The sequence below is a fragment of the Hermetia illucens genome, chromosome 2 (assembly GCF_905115235.1).
Source record: "Hermetia illucens chromosome 2, iHerIll2.2.curated.20191125, whole genome shotgun sequence".
Taxonomy (NCBI): Eukaryota; Metazoa; Arthropoda; class Insecta; order Diptera; family Stratiomyidae; genus Hermetia; species Hermetia illucens.
In genome coordinates, this window is record NC_051850.1 from 3,287,339 (window position 1) to 3,310,798 (window position 23,460).

General features: G+C 44.5%; 1 protein-coding gene across 1 annotated transcript in view; it reads left to right on the top strand.

The window, feature by feature from the left end:
* The window catches only part of LOC119649144 (protein O-mannosyltransferase 1), a 36,085-nt gene that overhangs the window by 3,602 nt on the left and 9,023 nt on the right, over window positions 1-23,460 (top strand). Inside the window, exon 2 of the mRNA XM_038051155.1 lies at window positions 17,283-18,062. Coding sequence (XP_037907083.1) covers window positions 17,593-18,062 — 470 coding nt within the window. The 5' untranslated portion in view covers window positions 17,283-17,592. The remainder of the gene's footprint in view (window positions 1-17,282; window positions 18,063-23,460) is intronic.

Sequence of the window (23,460 nt, forward strand, 5' to 3'; positions counted from 1 at the left end):
GACTCTGCAGGCAGCGTCCGTAGATATCCCTAAATGATAGTTTAGCCGACAGTTCCCAGTGAGAATTTCCACTATGATTCGGAGGTTCTTTTTGATGAGGCTTAGGCAATCCTTTGTGCACTTAGGTTCGTATCCCCCAATTAACCACCGTGGACTGCTCCATTCTTGGTAGGTTCGCCCAATATAGTTCCCTCAATTGTTCCTCTTCATTTTTGAATGTCACAGCTATGAACCTGTTTCCGATTGCACAGAAGGGTTCTGACCCGTGTAAAGGCATCCCTGCTCCCTTCTTGGCTAGTTCATCCGCTGCCTCATTGCCTTCGAACCCAACATGGCCTGGAACCCAGACTATTCAGACCTTATTGAACGAGCCGAGCCTATACAGTTTCTCAAGGCATCACCATACCAGTTTATAGTTCGCCTGGTTGGACCTAAGTGCCTTGATCGCTGCTTGGCTGTCACTCAGAATAGCAGTGTTCTACCCCTTATAGTTCCTTTGGAAATTGAAGGCGGCATATCTGTCTATGGCGTATATTTTCGCCTGGAATAAGCTAATGTGCTTGCCCATTAGCTCGAAGTACATTTTCCTTGGACGAATGACCCCGGCACCCGCTCCCTCTGCTGTGAGGGGTCGGTCAGTGTAAAAAGCGGTCAGTTGCTAGTTTAAGCCGTATGTCACAGCCACGCTCTCCCTGTTTTCTTTGTTACTCGAACATGTTTCGAACTTCTTATCGAATTGAAACCTCATTGCCATATTATCCTTTGATATTAATTATTCGGGGCACCGCCTAGAAAGAATATCAATCTTCCTTCGATTTAGGCACTGCCCGCCTCACTGATACTCCCGGCCATCCTGAAGATTACCCTCCTTGCCTGCATTTGTATGCACAGATGGAGAGGGGTTAATCTCAGACGGCCCTCCAGGGATGCAGTTGGGCATGTTCTCATTGCCCCATTGATACATAGGCAAGCAGTCTTTGGAGTTTGTGCAACTCCCTGGCTTGTGTGCTGATTTCAGTTCTTTCTACCCAGACAGGTAATCATTGGACTGCAATAGTAGCAGTGTATATCCAAAATAGTATCTTTGGGCTGCATCCCCATTTTTTAAGGTTTTGTGTAAAACAAAACCTTATTAAAATCGGTTTACTGTCCGTCTCTCTGTCCGTCTGTCTGTCTGTCTGTTTTTTTTTATACGTTGACAGATGCAAAGATTCAAAATCTACTGCTGGCTCCTATATGAGTCTTTTACTCACTAAAACCACCTCCTTCTTCTTCTCCACCCCGCGGGATGGCCATTTCGGTATTACGTTGCTGAGCAGGACCAGTTATGAACTGCGGCTCCTGTCGTTATTTGTTACTTTCCTCCTAAGCTCCTCCCTCCTCAGTAGAGTGCGGTGATTTCTCCACCGCTCCCCAAGATGTTGCAGAAGCAAGCATGTGGTGCACGATATTTTCGGCTGTCTACCGTGCCCCGACATCATTTGCCGCCTCCGCTCTGTGTGCGACGAACCGTGGGCAGTTAAAAAGAACATGCTCCGCATTTTTCGGAATCATCAAGCAAGTCGGGCAATACGGGGAGTCGTCACGCCGGAAATGATAAAGGTATGCACGGTACCCTTCGCTTAGAAATTGAGTTAGGTGGTATCTAATCTCACCGTGCCTTCGTATGATCCATTTAGAGATATCTGGAATAGGCCTGTGTGTCCACCGTCCTTTAAGTGAATCATCCCATCTTTTCTGCCATTCCAAAATACATTCACTTCGTGCCAACTCGATAGGTATAGGACTCGCCGATTGCATATGATGGATCATAGAGGTTTCGACCCTCATTCTCCCAAATGTCGATGGGGAACATGCCTACTATCACACAAGCTGCTTCATCTGATGTTGTACGGTAACCGGGCGGTGCTCAAAAGTACTCAATCGGTATGGGGCTGTAATTTTTCTTCTATTTGCTTCCAACTTCAAAGACGGTGCCCAGACTGGAGCTGTATAAAGTAAGATGGAGCTGACAACCCTCGAGATCAGGAGCCGACAGCTTTGCCTAGAAGCACCTATATTTGGTAACATTCTTGCCAATAATGGAGCCATTCCGGAAACTTTGGTTGCGAAATTTTCAAAATGGAACTTGAATTTCAATCGTTGGCCAACGATGACTCTTGGGCATTTAAGCGTTGGTTGCGACTGTATGATGTATGATCCTGATCTTTATCGATGTTTGCTTCCTTTGCTTGGTAATCAAAACTACCTCGGTTTTATGCTCTGCGAGTGTCAGACCAGCTTCTTCTAGCCAAGACCTGATTTCAAAAATTGCCTCGTTTGTGAGTATCTCAATCTCATTAATATCTTGTGCCACGATAGTCACTCCGATGTCGTCTGCGAAGCCAATGATTGTCACCCTTTTGGGTGGGTCATACATTATTATCCACAGGAGAGGACCGAGGACTGATCCTTGTGGAACCCCGCAGGTTTTTGTATACGTCTTAGGTCCATCGTTCGAATCGTAACACAGTATCGTCTCCCGGAGAAATCCCATGACTATGTGCACCAGGCATTTAGGAGCGCCCAATTTGGCTAAAGCCGCAATTATAATATTTTGCTCCATTTTGCCGTATTGACGGTATTCTTCACGTCGAGAGTAATACCCGCACCTCATCGCACCTCGCACTGACAGTAGATCTTGCCTTTCGGAATGCGAACTGCCTGTCTGAGAGACCACCCTCCTTTTCTTTGATTGGTACAAGTCTATTGAAGATGGCTCGTTCGAAAAGTTTACCGATGCCGTTTAGCAGGCATATAGGTCTATAAGACGAAGGATCACTCAGAGGTTTATTTGGCTTCGGGATTAGCACAAGCTTCTGTTTCCTCCACTCTTCCGGGAAAATCCCATCTATGAGACATGCCATAAATGTTTCACATTGGAACTGTTTCGACGGCCACTGTCAGTACTTTATTCGGAATGCCGTCTAAACGTGGGGCTTTATTTTCGCCTACCTTAGCTTGTGTGAATCCGTCGTTTGGCCTATTGCTCGTATTTTCGATCGCTTAGTTTCCGCAAGCCCAGATTGCCGCTTTGCCGCTTCTGTCTGATATAAAGATACCACTGTGGAAGTCTTTGTAATATTCGCATATAATGTCAACGTCAATTTCATTTTCCATCACGCTTTGAGAGAGCAGCTCCTGAACTGCCTGGCAATGGTTCAAATTCAGCTGTAGGAACTTCATCTACCAAAAGCTGAAATCGCCTTCTTAAACGCCGGACATCTGTAACTGCCTGTGATATGATCGACGTTACCCTCTTGTGTTTCTCTGCATAGCAGGCATTTAGGTTTAGGATTGTACTCTTTGGAAATATCCCCTTCTTCTCCCCATCTTCGGCGCAACTTAGATCTGTCGTACTTGTTTGAACACATTCTCGAAATGTGTCCAAATTTCAGGCGTTTGGATCACCTCTTTGGCGATCTCTGTTCTCGCAGTCGACAGCTGACCCAGCTAAGTCAGTCTTGTCAATTTAGTCAAGATACCGAATTCTCTAACGGCCACGTAGAATTTTACCTGGGCTATGCGACCTTGAAGTCGATGAAAAGGTCTCGCCCATGCTCTGGTTGTTCCGTAGTTCATCAAAATATTCGACACATCGCTCCAATGTGGCCATACGGTCCAAAATCATCGAGGTGTATAAGACTTCATCCTGTTGACTTGTTGGTAAAACCTCCGCGCCTGATGCGGTTACTCCCTGCACTTTTCGTATCAATGATAAAGCTCTTCAGGTGGTTGTGAAGATCATTTGTAGATGCTTCATCTCCAGGACCTGTGTTGGCCGCGGTTATTGCGGCATCCATTTCCCCTTACAGGTGTTACGGAGGGCTGCCTTGAGGATGGCTTCATTGTTAACTCTCACCTTGTTGTCAGAGGGGATTCTAGGTGATGTTGGTAGGTAGTGATCCGAGTCCATATTGGCCCCCTATATGTTCTGAAATTCATCAAGACTGAAAGGTGGGAGGTTCAATCAACACGTGGTCAATTTGGTTGAAAGTAGTCCCGCCTGAAGAAGCCCACGTTTGTTGGTAGACCATTTTCTGCGTAAACCAGGTACTTTCAACAAAGTTACTATACTTACGTAAGTTGTGGGAACTAACGTACCGCCCTACTTGACTGTTAAAATCGCCAAGTATTATTTTGCTATCATACCTGGGGCAGACTTTGAGGGTTCGTTCAACTGCCTAGTAAAAGGTAACCTTTCCGACTCTGCAGTCTCCTCTGTAGGGACGTGAACGTTAAAGAAGCTTATATTTCTCAGTTTGCCTCGCAAGTACGGAATGTATAGCATTCGCTTACGTTTTCGAAACCGATAAGAGTATCCATCCGCTGGCTAAAAGACATACTCCAAGCACATGGCTTACTGGATGACAACTATAATACCTGATGTAGTGGCTCTTCTCTGAGGAGACCGGTCCCTCTCCAACGCATCTACTGCAACACTCTTACGTCAGCTCTATATTGCGACAGGGTATCGGCTAGCTGCTTGGCAACTCCTTCTCTCTGCAGGAAGCGTACGTTCCGCAAATGGTTATGCCGTTTTCGTTGCCGGGTTCATCGTTGTGTTGTCAGTCCAGTCCAAGACTCCCGTCGGGGTTTCATAACGTCGGTTTGGGAACATTTCTTTCCCGATTTTCATTTGCTCTTTTACAACCAAAAGGGTTTCAAAAATGGAACCCCAACAGTTATAACTCAATCCCATCGATAGTGAGAATGGCCAAACCAGAGGAAGAAAACTAGAACACTTTTCCACTATGGACGCGTTACCTACATTGAAGGACGAATTTAGAGATCAACTGTTAGAATCTGACTTGTGGACCGTGGTCTTTCAGTGGTCTCGACGGCCCTCGGAAATATTCGAAAACTTTGTGAAAGAGCGAGAGTATGACTTGGCTGCAGTGAGGTTTGCTTCCGACCTGGCTGCTCCCCAACCTAGGATTATCGATTTGCCCTGACGGTACTTGGTTTAAATAGATGCCGCAGCAGGCTCACGAACCCAGTCAAATGGATTCAAGCGTGCAAGGTTTGGGGCTCAACATGTCGTGCTTTGGAAAATCGCATAAGTGATGTTCGTAACGACTGCGCATTTTTGCTTCAGTTTTGAAGCAACCCACGCTCTTAAATTATAATGGACAAATCCAACTGCATTGTTAGTGCCCAAAAATAGCCAAAAAGGACCACGTGACGGCATCACCTCCCATCCCAGCAACAAACGCTACAGCATGCAGACAGATATTAATACAGAATCGTATCCCCCCGTGAAATTAAGACTTCACTTATTTACTCCCAATTTGGCAGATTTACTCTAGACATTACTCTAAAGGACATGGGAAGATTTCCTTCTCAAGTTGAAGTTCATCACCAACTATAATCGAGTTTGAGAAGACTTTCCAAAAATCTTGACTGACAGGTTCATCCAGGGCAAAGGCAACTCATCAGACGCTGCCTCACCTCTACCCTGGAAGCAACGTAACCGAAAGTGGCGACAGATGGTAAGCGGTCTAAGTGGATGCGGTCTCAAGTCTCCCAGCATTCTCAACAAAAAAAAACTCCATTTCGGCCTGGTTTAGGTTTGAACTTAGGACGGATTTCACTTCAATATAATTTGCACTTATATCGTGTTTGCATTTAAATATAAATGGAGCGATTACCATCTGTCGCCACTTTCGGTCGAAGGCAGAGGTGAGGCAGCGTCTGACGAGTTGCCTCTGCCCTGAATGAAGCCGTCAGTCAAGATTTTTGAAAAACTTGGGTGTTTAACCCAAAAAGAGGAGTCCGTGGCCCGCAAGAGAGGAAGTAAGTTGCTTCCCAAGTGGTCCCATCCGACATCAAGTGGATGCGGACTCAGGACTCCCAGCATCCTCAACAAAAACTCAACAAAAAAAAGACTTCCAAAATTTAACAAAGTTGTTCACTTGAGGCGTGATACGCAGAAGCATCCTTTTAGTGGAGATCCTGGTAAAGATCGAGGCTTATAGCTTCATGTCGATGCCATTATAAGCTCAAGATTTGAAATTGGATCCTGCAGGACTACAGTCCGGCAAACTTCAAGGCAAAATCTTGACGTGATTGAAATATTATTTCAGAGATCTTGAGAGAAAGTTTCCTTTTTTTGTCACGATCCTCCATAAATCGCGAGTCTTTGCATGATAACAGTGAATAATCTAAATTACCACAAAGATATGATAAAACAAAGTTTGTAGTCTCTTGTAAGCAGTCCTGACAAGAGGAGGTGGAAAGCGGGATTTCTCGGGGCTCAGTAAAGAAATTCCAATGAAAAAAAAGGAATGTGGCTACCCGCAATATTTTCTCCCAGATCGTTACAATTTTCGACTGGGCCACCTTTTGTTTTGTGTAAACACAAAACCTTATTAAAATTGGTTTACTGTCTGTCTGTCTGTCTGTCTTTTTTTTTTTTGTTATACGTTGGAAGGTGGAAAGGTTCAAAACCTACCGCTGGCTCCTGCCATACGGTTATGTGAGACTTTTACTCACTAAAACCACCTCCTTCTCCTTCGCTTACCCCGCGGGACTGCCATTTCGGTATTACATCGCGGGGCAGGATCAGTTATCAACTGCGGCTTCTGTCGTTATTTGTCACTTTCCTCCGAAGCTCCTCCGTCCTCAGCAGATTGTGGTTCGCCTTTATTAATTTTTCAACCGTCCTCCAAGATCTTTCAGAGGCTAGCATGTGGTCCACGATATTCTCGGGTGTCAACCATGCCTCGGTGTTAATTTCCGCCTCCGCTCTGTGTGCAGCGAACCGCGGGCAGTTAAAAACAACATGCTCCGCATCTTGCGGAATCATCACGCATGTTGGGCAATACGGGCAGTCGTCACGCCTGAAGCGATAAAGGTATGTACGGTACCCTCCGTGTCCGCTTAGGAATTGAGTTAGGTGGTAACTAACCTCACCGTGTCTTCGCTTGATCCATTTAGAGACATCTGGAATAATCCTGTGTGTCCAGCGTCCTTTAGGTGAATCATCCCACCTTTTCGGCCATTCCAAAATAGAATCATAGAGGCGTCGACCCTCATTCGCCAAGATGTCGATGGGGATCATGCCGGCTATCACACAAGCTGCATCATCTCAAGTTGTACGGTAAGCGCATGACGTACGTAATGCGCTCAATCGGTATGGGGCTGCGATTTTTCTTCTGTTTGCTTCCACCTTCAAAGACGATGCCCAGATTGGAGCCGCATAAAGCAAGATAGAGCTAACAACTCTCGAGATTAGGAGCCGACGGCTTTGTCTAGGACCACCTATATTTGGCAACATTTTTGCCAACAATGTAGCCACTCCGGAAGCCTTGGTTGCTAAATTTGCTGCCTGTCTGTCTGTCTGTCTGTCTGTCACACGCATTTTCCTCGGAGACGGTTATAGCGATTGACACCAAATTTGGTAGAAAGGTGGGAACTGTGAACGCTCACGCATACAATGAATTACATCATTTTACGTCGAATTTAAGGGGGTGGTCCCCATACATGCAAAAGGGGGGTGCAAAATATAGTCATGTGTGGTATCAAATTAAAGGTCTTGATTAGTACTTTCCAAAACCGATCTTATTTTTGACATTCGTTTGGAGGGTGGGGAGCGTGGGGTGCCGAAATTGATCACTTCTTTAAGGGGGCCATTCTCAGAAACTACCTAACCGAAAAATCTGAAAAAAATCAAGATGCTGCCACTTTATGGTGCCTGGACTCCGAAATACCTTCCATGTCGATATCTGTTTAAATAAAGTTAATAATAGTATATTACTACATTTTTTTGTAATTGGTTAGAAACCCTCCTTAAATTCATCCTAGTACCATGAAATTTTTCAGTGATAATAGGCTATAATATAGAGCATGATCTTACCAAGTTTGGTGGAAATTGCACTATTACTAACAAAGTTATAATACCTCAAATTTGTTGCTTCTTTGAAAATTGAAGACTATGAACGTCAATATCACCCGAAAGTGGATACTCTCACATAATATATGGACATATTACGTGCTACGCACTAAGAAATACACAAAACCTTTCGTACCTGGAGCGTCCAGCTTCCGGTTTCCCGACTTGTTCTATATAATTTTCACCCCGGGCCCAGGTTTCCTCTCTATGGCCCTGCTTGTAGGATTTTCACGCTGACTGAGGTTGGTGCTCTAAGTTACGTCAGAGAGTTTCTTGAGCTTGGAGTGGAGTTAGGCTTTCTTCTAGCCGGTGCGGTTTAACCAGAGACAGACAGGCTTGCATCCACTGATTTGAGCGTGAAGAAACTCACCGATATTCCCTTCTGTTTCTGTAATTTTTCGATGATAACCAACGCCGTCGTGAGGGAGACTCAATTGGATCCAGATTAGAGGTTCAAGGGTTCATATGATTTTCGTGCTATTAAGAAAATTTAATTCAGTCCCTTGTGGTTAGCCTTCTATGAGATAGATTTAATGTCAAATCAAGGTTCTTGGCCATTGGTACTACTGGCAGCACGCTAATAATTGATTCTATTTTCTTAGATTCGGCCTTTTTGATCACTAGAGGATTTCTTGTAACCGTCATTTCGAAATGTGACGATATGCTTTGTTACGTCAAAAGATTTGAAATTTTGTGCTGGCCCTTATTGGACCAGTTCAAAGTACGTCTGTCAATATCTCCATAAATATGTCTTTAAGTCTCCTAAGTATCTCCTCAACTAACATAAAAATAGAGCACTTTTTCAGAAAAAGGTTCAAAAGACCTGATCCTCACAACCAACTGTCGGTATGACTTTGGCCCACTTAGGAGAAATTAAGGCAAACCTACTTGATTGTTGGGCCTTCTTTACATTCTACAAGTTCTACCACTAAATCTCAACTGGGAGCGGAGGTGGTACTCCCTGCGACGAAAAATTGCAGATATAAATTACATGTTCGACGAGGATGAATATCATTAGGCATCCTACATGAGGATGGACGATTCCGTAGCCTACACAATGACGAAATCTATGAGCGATACCATGACCGTCCGGTTGTGGATAAAATCCGGCTCAATAGGTTACGGTGGGCGGGTCACTTAATCCGTATGGATGAAGATGATCCCACCCGGAAAGTCTATAAGGGCAATATCTATGGTAGAAAAAGAAGACGAGGCAGACCCTGCCTAAGATGGAGCGATGGCGTAGGCCAGGACGCCAGACAACTTTTAGGGATATCGAATTGGTGGACCTCGGCACAAAACCGGGGTGTCTGGAGTTCCTTATATTGGCAGGCCTAGACCGGATACCGATTGTTGCGCCGTTGATGATGATGATCTCGGCGAAACTCTAGACTTTAATTAGATCACGTGGTTACCAACTGTCTTGGGATTTATTTAGGTTTCTGTTCGAATACATTGATCTCAGTATTTGAAACAATAAAGTGATGGGTACAATCAATAAAGTGCAGGGTTGGAGAGCTGCTTTCCTTCGTGAATGCTACGGGCTGGCTCTGAAGATCCGAGCCAGCTGGACTCTGCTTCCCTGTTCCTATAACAACAGTCACGGTCTTAGGAGTTTGTGGCATCAAAACGGCGCACCAAAGCGCTAATTGGGTTCCTCGGAGCGGCCACTGATACCTACCTACCTACAATCCCAAAGTATAGTATGCCTCACTCTTGATTAGGGAATTCTCTCTGAACTCGTAACCACATGTTATACTGCTCTATCGGGAATGTCATTGTAGTCAATTGATGTACCTATTCCAGTCCGAAAAGGGGGATTATATTTAGTAAAAACTATGGGCTTTCGAAACACAGGGATAAAAATATAACACAGGATTAATACTATCCTGCTTTCCATCCTCATCGGTATTCATCAAAAATACTCCATATTCGGCTTAGTAACGACTAAAATGAAAACCGTTTCATAAATCATCCGCATACATTTTTCATGTGGAACCAATCCCCTAATTCCCAATCCTGCACTAATTATCCTTTTTTAATTGGAACTTAAACGGATTAAGCAAAATATTTTCACAACCTTTCCATCACCTGAATGCCGCATAGCCGGCAAAACCTAGAAAATAAATAAAACAAACTAAACTGCTAAAGTCCTTTGACCTGCTACTGCGTCGTCGCATTCCACAGGATCCTTGCCACCCTATCTCATTCTCATCACAAAATTTTGCAACTTAAATTCTGTCTATGTGTTAGTTCCACCCAGAACAACCCAAGTCTTCATCGCTTGATTTGAACGCGGTAGAATGGGTAGAAAGTAAGAAGGACGAAAATTACCCATCCTAGTTTCGATTTTTCATGCACATCATCACACTCTCCCCCATACTCTTCTTCACTGCTCTATTGATTTGAATGGGAAAAGGAAGCGTAAAGCCTTCATTGCCCGAAATGGGGAATGAGAAATGAGTTTTCGTCCCTCATCCACCCATCGCTCCTTTTTGCGGTTGACTTAGACAGGATTTTCTCTGGGTGATGATATGGTCTTTCCTCGGTTTGTTCAATATATAGAAAAATAAAAAAGGATGAGGTTTTCCTGTACAAAATACGTATATAGTACGTATGTATGCTGTATAGACTGTGATGTTCTCATCCCATTGCCGTCACCTTTGTTATTGTCCTTCCTCATCATGAAATGTTCTTGCAGGCGTCCTTGACATTGAACTTACGCGGTATACAGCGTATCCTTGTTCGGGACCTACTTCTCATACCATGATTTGAAATGTTTGGAAATTTGGGGCAAAATTGTTTTCCCACAGTCCTTTTTTGTAGGATCGTGGTTGTATGCATATTATTGCTCTTTAGGTGTTAAGAAATGATGCTCCGGAATTTGGGACAAAAGAGTGTTGATTTAAAAGGATTTGAATGAGGACTATTTTGCGCAGTATACTGAAGAATTAATAGTGGGAAGGAATATAGGAATATCTGAAAGTGTGTATATTATAAGAGCATGGTCTGATAGGCCTTCAGGCTGGAACAGCTATTTATGTCTTTAAAGCTTAAAAAACAAATAGTCTCCTGAAATATCTAAAACCTATAGAACAATTGCAATATGATGAGTCTTCACCATTTACCCCCAGAGCAGCGTGCTTATTAGGACTAAATGTCCTCCTTCCCGCTTATGTGGTCCAGTCAGCTGTACTTAAATAATTTTTTTCCTTCACAAAGGCTTCCAATATTTTCAATTTATCACTATCCCATCTGACTAACCAACTATGATGTTCCACAATAGCGGTCTCTGAACATAGCCCTGTGCAACAAAATGCGACAATGTATTCCCCGGGCCCATTGTCTGTGTCATACCAGAGCTTCCTACCTGTTATATAGCTGTCGAAAAGCGCAATTAAGTAATTGGGTACACCAATCGCCACCAAAGACCTCCTACACATCAAGGGTAATCACCGCGCAACCCTTGCTAGTGCCACCCTTTCCGTGCATCGCATTTTCAGCTAAGCCAGTGCGTTGACGGTTGATCTGGCCATATGAAAGCCGAATTATCGGTCTGATAAATCTCTCAGCTTCTTTCCACCCGGAGCAATCTGTTATAGTTTATTTGTTCCAGCATTCCCCTCATTGTATCCCATAGGCATATAGGTTTGTGTGAAGATGGTTCACCAGGAGGCTTACCAAGTTCACTAGACTTTAAGGGCCCGTTGCTTTGTTGTCTCCCAGCCTCCCGTAAATCCCCAGTACTTCTTTCGGCGTTACTGAGGATATTGCAGCCACATCTTAAAGTGTCTACAGACTGTAACCGCTTGTTCTCTTCTAAGAAAACAAACGTTGAACAATTTTCAGTAGGAGATCAGGACATGTGATTTGCGGAGCTGCCTGGACTTTGAATCTCCCCAACCATGTAGGCACTTTCCAACGGGTCTATATCCGCCTTTGCGCAGAGTGGTTTGAAATAGGCCCTCGTGCTCACTGTATAGCTAGCTTCAGGTTTTTTCGAGCTTCCTTTGGGGTTCCTTGTAAACACGCTGCTTCATCGCCTGGTGAATCCTACCCATTGCTCCTTGGCCAGCACGTCTAGCCCGATGAAATGCCAACCAAACATCAGACAATTCACTATTCCACCAGTAGTTGGGCTTTCTACTGGGGTAAATATAACGCCTCAGCATCAATGAGTTGTACCCCGTCGCGATACACTCCGTGTATAGAAGACTTCCTCCGAGGATGAGCTTTTTGTAGTGTTCTGATCCAACAACACATCTATGAATGTTGGCTCATCAACCTCTTTCGCAGATCAACCTGACATTCTCCTCATTAATGGTCGAGCAGATCTCCAACCACTGACTTACTCTTCAGGTTAAAGACGATTCCCTGCTGATCAATCTGGGTTTGGTGTTCACTGACGTCCCAGTAGATATCGTGAGGTAGTGAAGAACTAACAAAATTTAGATCCACAACCGCATCAGACACATCCTTTTCGGTAAGTACTAACCAGACCAGCATTATGCAATATGGTGTCTAACTGCGCGAAAGCTTTCAAGAGATAATGCCCTCTTGCATTCGCCAATGAGCTTCCCCATTCTGTGACACATTCATTGAAGTCACCGACGATGACTTTTGGTCTCCGTCTTTTCGCTTTCAAGACCAATCTGTCCAACTTGTCCTCGAATTCAGCAGTATAGCAACTATAGACGTACATATATGCCATTTATTGTGCCCATACGAACCCTCTTGTGGGATGCCCCATTCATTTCTGTATGGCTTGACATGCCCACAAAGCCGCCCCACCTGTAGAATCGAATACTGTTAGGGTTTGCTATAGGGTTCGCGTTTTATAGCAACCTGTACCTTTAACTCGTGGATGGTCTGCGAGAGCAGTTCTTGAGCCACCGCACAGTGACTAAGGTTGATTTGAATCAACCTCATTTTCCCACTGCATTCAGCGCTTTTTTGAGCTCAGAACACTTGTCGCTTTCGGCAATATACCGCTGTCCAGGCCCACCTTTTCATCACACAACATGCATTTGGGATCTCTATTACATTCCCGGACAAAGTGACTCGTTTCCCCAGAGTGTCTGCATTGACCAGACCGATCAACCGCACTTGTGCATATTCTCGTCAGATATCCGTACAAGAGAGACTTGAAGTATCCATTCAAAGAGATTTGCTCTGTAAAGCAACAGATTACCCACCCAGCAGGGACCTTTCCGACATCCCACAGATTGCGCGCTGCTTCTGCTGGTAGCCGGATTGTCGCCGTCTGTGTGTCTCCATACGCCTTTCTGATGATTGCAATTGATACCTCCTGTAAGTCGTGCAGTTTCAACTGCTCCGCTAAAGCAGATTTCCGCCTTACAAGTGACCTCATTTAGGTCCTTACACTGTACAACGATTTCATGCTTTTGAGGAAACACACAGCACTTTCCCCACTTAAATTTTTGGCTGAGAGACCCCTTTTTTGATTCCTCGGAATCCTGCTTATATTTGCGCACAAGGCTTTGACATCGATGTCACCCTTCTTAGTCTTCTTATCTGCGTAAGGCATACTACCCGTACTTGAAATGATGATCACTTGGAGACTAATCCCGCCCAATCGTAGTGTATCTTTTGGTCGAATATCGGCTCCCCTGGCGGCACTAGTGTTTTAGGCACTATTTTCCCGCTTATTGAAGTTTTAGGACCCTTCCTCAAAGTGGGCGATACGCCTTTTTATTTTTTGGGAACCTACTGATTTCCAGGATGTTCCTTCTTCTTTTTCTCTGTCGATCCATGAGGTGTCACCTGCGTTGACTGTGTTACCTTTGCGATTTGTTAAATAGAACCCTAGTGGCTTTCACCATATGCTTGATTACTTGGTGCACATTGTATCTATCGATGGTTAATTTCGATAACTCAAAAATTTGCGCTCCAAGCAAAATGAAGGATGACCCTTCCAATTCGGATTTCTATTCCTCAGGGTCCATTTTTCTTTTCCCACATTTTAAGACATTATCGGTTTTTCTTTGGTCCAGGTATTTTTCCACCTGGATATTGGCAGAGATCTCATAATCGTTGAGCTTCTCCTAAACGAATCCGGCTCTCGATCCTGAGGAGTCGCCCATAACGCCTTAGGCTCGGATGATGTCACTACGACTTTTAACGCCCATCGTTCTCCCTTGGGCACAAGCTCCTGCGTTTTTGTTATGGGCGTTCTAGGGAGCGATGTGCATGTTAAAACACCTATTTGCCTGAGCTGCGTGTAGCATTAGCTGCCACGTTGTCACTGCAATCGAGGGGTATCAACGACGGGGAGCTTACTAGCCCACTCCTAAAAGCTACAGTTCTGGAGTTTCTAACTCCTGCACCATACCTTTATATCTTCTCTCTTCGTCCATATTGGTTTGTTATTCTGCTGACCTTCTCATAGCTACTCGACTGGTAAATGTTTTCCTCCCACCCACCCGAACTGGGCATAAACATGCCCATGCACGCACATCTCCGAATGCGTACCAGTTCATATTCATAAGCATCCACCGTGCATTCCCTTACGGCCTAAAAGGAGATCCAGTAACTACTAACAGGAGTCCTCTGTCCAATGTCGTCTATCCTCTATATTCTGTCATCTGTCCTTTGCCCTTTGTCCCCTGCCCTCTCTCCTCTCACCTCTGTCCTCTGCCTTTTGTCCTGTGTCTTCTGCCCTCTGTCCTCTGTCCTGTCTCCTCTGTCCGCTGTCCTGTGTCTTGTGCCCTTTGTCCTCTGTTCTCTGTTCTCTGTTCTCTGTCCTCCATCCTCTGTCCTCTGTACTCTGTCCTCTGTCTTCTGCCCTCTATCCTCTGTCCTCTGTCCTGTTGGCAGAGCACGCAATCATCTCAGAACCCATCTCACGGAAATCATACGTTTGTCCCGAGAATGTAACAATTTCGATCAGATAAACAAATGCAAAGAAAAACTAAACCATTTATCCTCTTCACCGCCCAATAGTTTAATCTCCTGGAATTGTACATTAATAACAACCCGGCCAACGAACCGTGGAGTTGATGTCTGAATTTGCGGATTACCACTGACTCAACCTCTCAAATGCAAATATTAACATATTTTCAAATTCAAGTAATAAATTGAGTGTTTGTACACACTGTCTGCGCTCACGATTATCTAACACACTTTATTTCTTACATCATTGTCTGGAAGGTTTTCACCTAATTTCAATTGTTCCCTTTGTTAATAAGTTGAGCTTAACTCCACCAAATCATCAGCTGAGTGATGACCAAAACGACAATTACTTAACAACAACTTCGTCATTTTGAATTTCCAGCGATTCCGATAATAAAGCTGCGTCGAAATCACTTAGATAAATTTAATTACATTTGATTTATAAGTTCCAACCAGACCATCACGGAAGCCTCCAGAAACTGCACCTCCAGGTCTCCAACTCATCCCCTTAACCAGAACAAACCTCTCAAAACTCCTCGAACAAAAACCTAGGTATTATACTTTAGCAGCCTCAACCGGCTTCCCCAACCGAAAATCGCCGCAATATCAGTTACTTTATCAGTGCTATATACATATATTAACTGGTTTCACATTAGTCCGAGACAAACGCTAAAAAAGCATTTCTTAATACACAATGTGGCAACTACTCGTATATAGCCGGGCCATGCAATGATTGAAGAAACCAACAACAAAAAGGAAGAGCTAATGATCATTTTTGAATCTTCGCAAATTTCTTCATTACTATGGAAAATATTTAAATGGGCTTAAGGTTTCGGAAAATTTAAAAGGTGAAAGGGTTTTGTGATTGAAAAGAAAATTAAAATGAATATTTATTGATTAACATTTAACGTTTTTGGTATGATATGATTTGAAAGGAGGGTAAAGGATATAAAATATTAGTAAAAACGAAAAATGCTGCGTGCAAGTCAGGGCGTAGAGAGAAAATCTGGACCTGATCCGAAAATTATATAGACATGGGGCGAAAATGTTCTGATCCTCTTATTAATCCTCTTTTCCATTGAATTTTATATAGGGTCCGTTCGGAAGGCTACTATCGCCGTTACAGTCTCTGGAAAAAGGACACTTATATTATTTATTAATTAAATCTACAAAACCACCTTTCTAATTGAACATACCGTCCTTCTCCGCGAACCTGCGGGCAAAGGTTTATGACGATCTGGTGATGTGGAGTGCTCCCTTTGTCCACGTCTTATGGCTGATTATATAGTCATAGCAGGATCGTTATTTATTTAATTATGAATTCTGATAGAGGAGTTTCGCGATGATATCCATGTATTTGGCAAGCTATTCCCTCACGGCTCTCTACAATATTATACGTGTACATGGAGAATTGTAAAGTTACTATCGATGAATTCCTTGAGATTTCAATGATCCAACGACTGGGCAAAATCTAGTATTGTGGGCACCATTTCACCTTAAAATCTGTTAAAATTAACTAGCTACATGCCTGTTCCCTCAATTACTTAGACATTATTATCATCAACGGCGCAACAACCGGTATCTGGTCTAGACGAGCCTTAATAAGAAGCTCCAGACACGCGGTTTTGCGCCGAGGTCCACCAATTCGATATCCCTAGAAGCTGTCTGGCGTCCTGACCTACGCCATCGCTTCATCTCAGACAGGGTCTGCCTCGTCTTCTTTTTCTACCATAGATATTGCCCTTATATGCTTTCCGGGCTGGATCATCCTCATCCATACGGATTAAGCGATCCACCCACCATAACCTATTGAGCCGGATTTTATCCACAACCTGACAGTCATAGGTTTCTTCGTTATGAAGGCTACGGAAATTGCTTAGACAGCCGTGGCAAAAGGGGGGGGGGGGGAGGGTGGAAAAGGCTTCTCCCCGGGTCCGGAACAGAAATTTGCATAAAATAAAGAGGTAATAGGTAAGCCCCCATAATTTTCACCCGTTCCCAATTTTTGAGTATAACTTCCATCCCAGGGAGGATTCTCACCACGACTCTATCTTTAATCTATGATATATCATGTCCGCACTTTAGATTTGGAAGTGTCAACTGATCCCGTAAGTCTGCTACATCTACATCAAAGCTTGCTAACACTTCGACTAAAAAGGCCAACTTTATTTATGCTCCTCCCCCAGTGCAACAAAAAAAAAATTGATCAATTTCTGATTATAAAAACAGATGATCGCAATTGCTTAGATGGACTCAAAAAGTAAACAATTCCAGATACTTTAAAATACAGATGCGATCTGATTGTTTACCACACTCTCTTCCACAAAGAACCATACCCAACCCCCCTCAAAATCAAGGTCTTTCCGTTCTCTTAAAAGAACCAAACACTCTCCATGCACTTCTTAACAAATAATAACAAACCGTTATTCCCATTCAGCGCCCACCTTACTGGTAACGTACTGGGAACTCGCAGAAGAGCGCAATTAACCTGTGGGTAAACAGACAGGTAAAATCTCATCGAGGAGTGGACACCAAATAACGTCAAAGAAAACCTGTCTGACGCCAAAGATCCGACGGCGGACTGACTTTGCAATGGTACGTGGCGTGAAAAGAAATTCTTAAAGTGAAAACCGCTCGCGTGGTCCGGGTTGCACAAGAATCTGAACATCGGTTTCTACTCAGTTTTAGTTTAATTGAAATAGATAAAATGAATTAGTGCCTAATATAAATCAGAAATTTAACAAAAGATGGAATCGAGTGACTTAAAAAATCGCAAACATGCCGGAAAATCGAACAAACATCGCGAAAACGCCTCCAAGCAGGAGAGACAAAACGAAAGACTTCGACGCTCCGTAAGCAAGGAACCCGATAAAGATGATGGGCTACTTGAGGATATTGTGAAGACTTCACGGAATTCACCGCGGGTTAGCGAAAAAAGTGAAAATTCCTCAGGAAAGATAAGTGCTAATGGTAATCTTGTGGGAAAATCACTAAGTGGTAGTGGAAATCTTAACGGTGCTGACGACGATGCTGGTGTTGAGTCAAAGGTGACGAGAAGAGTTGGTGCTGAGACGAAGAAATCGGGAGAAGTGGCCGCACGAGACGTAGATATTAAGAATTTCACGGTAGAATTCCGTGTGGATTTAGTCACGGTGCTTTTGTTTGTTGTTGCGTTTTTCACGAGAGTCTATAAGTTGGCGACACCGAATAATATTGTGTAAGTGTGTTAAAGAGTTTTTTGTTTAGTTGCCTAGAATTTTCAGGTCATTCGTGTATAATTTGAGGTCAACCGGTCTAAAAAGCAGCTAACAGCTATTCTTTTTGGATATATTTTCAAGCCCAGAATATTCCTGAAAACCTCCGGTACACCAGAATTCAGTGACTAAAAGGAATCAGATAACCTTTCCATTTCTGGACACCATTCTTTAACTTTGTAGCTTACTGGAGGTCACATGATAGTTTTTTTTTCTGGGGACAGGCCTGAAATGCATTTAAGCACAAAGTGCCGGACTCTTGTCTCAGACAGGCTATCGGCTAAAACACCCCCTGGAGCGCCCAGGACTCTGACTCGGAACCGTTGACACATTACCTCAGGCCAGGCCTATTCAGCACAGAAGCAAAGGCCGTCGATTCAGGAAGCCTCAACTACCCTGCATCTATCCTCTCCATCTTCCTCTTTTCCATATTAACAATGCCTTAAGTGTAACGTGCCACTCGGCTCCACGTGTCTTCGCTCTGCAGCATGGTCTCAATGATGGTATCCGGGGAAGCAAGACACCTCTTTCAGAAGAAGGTGTGGCAGGCATTTTGCATCACGTCCTTGCAATAAATGCAGTCGGGCGACCGTGATTTCCCGATTGTGTGCAGGTAAGATTGAAAATATCCGTCTCCGCCTAGCTGCTGGGTTAGGTAATAGTGAGCCTCACCGTGCTTTCGAATGAACCATGACCGCACGTCGGGGGTTTATCTACCTCTCGACTCTGTTTCTCAAGATTGCTGCCATGAGCAGATGGTACGGACTCTGTCTTCACAAGCGCCAGCTTTCTTTTTTCATCCGCCTTTCCTGAGGTATAAACTATGGAGAGCAATCGAAATAACTCCAGCGATCACCATTACAGCTGACGGTACGATAGCTGGACTCAACTCGCAGAGCCCCTCGTCTTTGTACTTGCGCTAGGCACTCACGGAACATTTCCTTACTGAGGGAGTCAGCCCATATTTCGAAACCGTAAAAGAGGATGAAATGAATCGCGCTCATCAGTAAGCGATGCCTGCTGGATAAGGGACCTCTGGCGTTGGACATCTTGCCGGTTGATGATGATCACAAACATTGAATAAGAAAGACTCTGAGAACCCTCTTCTTGATCAGCACAATAACTTCAATTTTCTCCAGAGCCAGGGAGAATCCGTGCTCAGCGATCCATCTGCTTACTCGCCGCATCACCATTCCCTGTGTGCACTGAGCCTGTTCAACAGTATGTACAGTAGCCAGTGCCGCAGTATTGTCCGCATATCCGACCAGATGCTGCCATCAGGTATCCCGAATAGTAGAAGACTACAGTATAAGGTGCTCCAAAGGTCCGGACCTAGGATAGATCCTTGAGCCGCCTCCGATGTTACCTTCATTGTTTTCGGCCCTTCTCGGTTCATGTAGGGTAAGGCACGGTCCTTTAAATAGTCCCTCAATATCCGCAATAGGTAGCCTGGAGTATTGAAAATATTTTCCAGTGCCCCAAGCATGTCGCACCACCTTACAGAATTGAAGGCATTTCTTACGTCGAGGATTACAAGGGGCACATCTCGCTGACAGTGTACCTCACACAGTTTTACCGCTTGGACCACTTCCTCAATGGAATAAATTGTGGATCGCCTGTACCTTAAACCATATTGTGTTGGTGAGTAGCCTCCTGCAGCACACATTACGTCAGTCAATCGTGGCTTGAGGAGCTCATCAAGCAGTTTGCCCGCTGTGTCGGGTCGCCTTTGCCCTTGCTTATCAGGACAAGTTTCACAACCTTCGAACAGGAGACATGCGTTGAATGCCCCGAGTAACAAGTCCGGCTTGTATTTACATACGAGTTTCAACACCATCTGGCCCTGGACCGCCTCCTCTAGTTCCTTTGCAGTGAGGAGTAGGCATTCCTCAGCACTCACTCCTTCATCGACAACGCCAATTCGGGTAAAGTGGACAGGAAAAAGGGCCTGTACGATTTCTTCCATCTTCGCTGCTTCTATTGAACAGGGTAGCCGATGAATTACAAGCTGCGGTAATAAGGCTCATTGTTAAATCAACTAACCATTCAGTTGCAGTTCTTCTCTCTGCGTCCGGGTCTTGTCGCTAATTTATCCCTCTTGACAGAGCTTTGACAAGTTTTGATTTTCCCGATGTTCCAACCGATAGGCGTTTACTGGACTGCAGAACACTGGGAAGAGCCTTTGGTCACTTCGAAGGAAATGTACTGAGGATCACTAGCCGTGAAATGTCCCAGTACCTTCCAACGTTGGGCTGCTGACACTAAGAACTCCGTAGCAAAAGTTAGGGCAGGGATATTGCCCCCGCGACCAAGTCCTGTCCTAGCGGTCATTTCCAAAATCTGTGTGCCTCGAGAATCTGGTTGAGGCATGTCCCATTCGAGTGTTCTGGAGTTAAAATCTCCTCCGACTAAAATTCTCCCTTCCGAGTTTCTAATCTCGATCTCTAAGGCGGCGAGCCTATTCCGAAAAGCTTGTATAGAATCATTAGGTGAGAGGTAAACGCTGAAGAGCGTCGCTTCCGCCCAAAGAACCCAAACGAAGCAGGTCGTGAGCAGCTGCACTCCTATGCATGTTTGCTTGCAAGATGTGAATCATAGTGCTGGACTTTTCACTTTCTGTAACTCTTCTTTGAAAACCTGGCAATGCTCAGAACTAGGAACATGAACCACATCTTCTTTTTGCAGACCGCGGTCCCCTCGAAGGACAAAGCGTTTTGCTGAATCACAAGTCTCTGCTTTGCGCTCAGGTTCGCCATACTTGTAACACAAAGTGCCTCTGTTCTGCCTCTTGCAATCGCCTGCTATATGACCGTATGTCCAGCACTTAAAGCAGCATAATCCACTCGAACTTTATTTTTCCGCAATGAAGAAGTTGGTTCGCTGTCTCCTCAGGAACAGTGACAATAGACAATTTTGGTCCTCTAGAGTTGACAGACGTAACTCCCACCTGCTCACATCTGGATAAACCCTTTTTATCACCTCCTCCACCTCTTCTGTATAAGTGGGACAATCCAGATCTCTTATTTCAAAGGTTCGCATAGGTTTTAGGCAGAAAACCATTGCCTTCGTGCCTAAAATGCTCTGGACTGTCTCGCAGCACGTACTCTTCATCTCGGTCTTCGACCAAAGCTCTACAATTATATCGCCAGTTTTAGTCCGCGCGATAGATTTAATGTCTACCCCAGCGTCTTTTGGTTTGGTGTTGTTGCGGACATCTCGAAGAACTTCCGCGAAAGATCTTCCTTTGTTTGACTCAATGAGAATGGCCTCTGACCGTGATTTGCTCCTCCACTTTTTTTCTACGATGATGTCGTAGGCGACTTCGACTTTGCTACAGTAGAGCCACTGCTCTCGCTATTCAACTTAGGTTGTTTTTGCTGAATTTTCTCCTGTTTTCGACGCTACTTGGTGTGCTTGGTGACCACCTCGCGGAATTCTTCTTGTTGGGTCCTCGTCGGCAGATCCCCACTGTTTTCCTCTTGCCACCTTTTTGTCGATTTTTTTATCCCCCTCTGAAGGCACTGCGATCGCTATTTTCAGTAGACACCCAGAGGAGCCCAATTAAAGCTGTAGTGCGCTATTCTGATGCGCCCTAACTCCTAAGACCATGAACTCTGTGGGAAGAGCAAAGGGAGCGTAATCCAGTTGGCTCAGACCTTCAGAGCCAGCCTGTACTATTTACGAAGAATACCAGCTTCCAGGCCCTGCAACTATGTATCTCTTTGAGGTCCCCAAACAAAATTCTACCCAATGTCTTCAAATGCTGGGCAATCGCAAACAAAGTCCCTGAGGGTGTCTTCCCCATCTCGCTAATTTCAACAATGCGGATTTTAAGGTATTCTAAATCTAGCTGTCAAATCCTCCTAGATTTGACACAGGTAGTGAGCTTTCGCTCTCAGATGTCATCCTCTGTTAAATAGTGCAAGTAGACTCCACCCTTCACAGTTGCCAACAATGCGCTTTTGACCTTTGGGACGGTCGGTTTAACGCATACCTGGACTGCCTCAATTGGAGGGTGTTGCATTGAGCACAAAGCCCTAATGGTCGTTTGGTTGTCGGCCTGAATGGCCATGGTAGGCTTGGGGCTCGGGTCATGCTCCATCCATGCACTGGATTCCAGTAACACCAGTACTTCTGCTTGGAATATATTGGCGAATCTTGTCAGACCGTACAACTCAGCGACACTGTGTGTTTTCGAGAAAACCCTTGCCCCGACTGTTCAGCCTCCATTTTAACTAAGGACCCAGAATCGTATTGAGATACTTTACATTGGAAGAGTTGAAATTCGGGCACCCGTATCTCGATGGTAAATAGCATCAGCTCCGTTTTTGTTGGGTTTATTTCGGGTCCATATCTCGCAGCTCACGCGCCCCACATGACGATGGGAAACACATCTGACACAAATATCACCAAGTTGTCGATATGCGCCGCCACTTTCATTCCGCTTCTGCCCGATGTGCGGAGAATTCCATCCATCCTTGTCAACTAGCGTACAACTCTGGTCTAGTAGCTATCTCCCAGATCAGATTGGATTATCCTGGTTCTTAGCATAGATAATACCCAATGCGTAAAGCAGCCGTCCAATCCTATTCTGGTTAGAGTCTCCTCGATGACTTTGGTACTAAGGTTATGGAATGCTCCTTCTATATCCAAGAAAGCAGCCAGGGTATATTGCCTGTAGGGTAGCGAACGCTCAACCGTGGTAATTACCTCATGAAGAATGGGTTTCTCTGGATTGCGCTTTGAGTTAAGCAGGCTGAGATTTAGAGAAGGGCGTCCTCTTCATGATCATTCTGAACTGGATATCCAGAACGTTCAATAGGGTCTTCAGCACAAAAGCGATGAGACTGATTGACCGAAAGTCCACTTCGAACTCATGGTCACATTGCCCGCTTTCGATATGAAAACCATGCGCGTCTCCAGGAGCTCGGTACGTATTAGACCCTTTTTTGCTATACGGCTGTTATTGTACTGATTTAATAATCTCACACGACTGGAACTGCATAGCCCCCTACCAATGTTCTGATCCATAGTTCTCCTAGCTGGCAGAGCAGTGCTGACAGACTAGCAGCTCCTACCAGGAGCCTTCCGACTTTAGAATTTTAAGAAAGTATGGGCTCTTATGTTCCATGGCCAAAATTATGCTGACATCGTGTGCTTTCTATGTTCTCACAATTGTCCAATCAGGACTACTTTCTGCCAGCATTGATGGCCAAATTACACTTTCTCAGGCACTCCTTAAATAGCTGTTAATATGGGGATGACATAACAATGCCACTTCTTCCAATCATAAGCTTAGTCCAGAGTGAATCCACAACTTGTCAAGCCAACAGTGTTGTAGTCGACCTTTAGGTCGCTTTC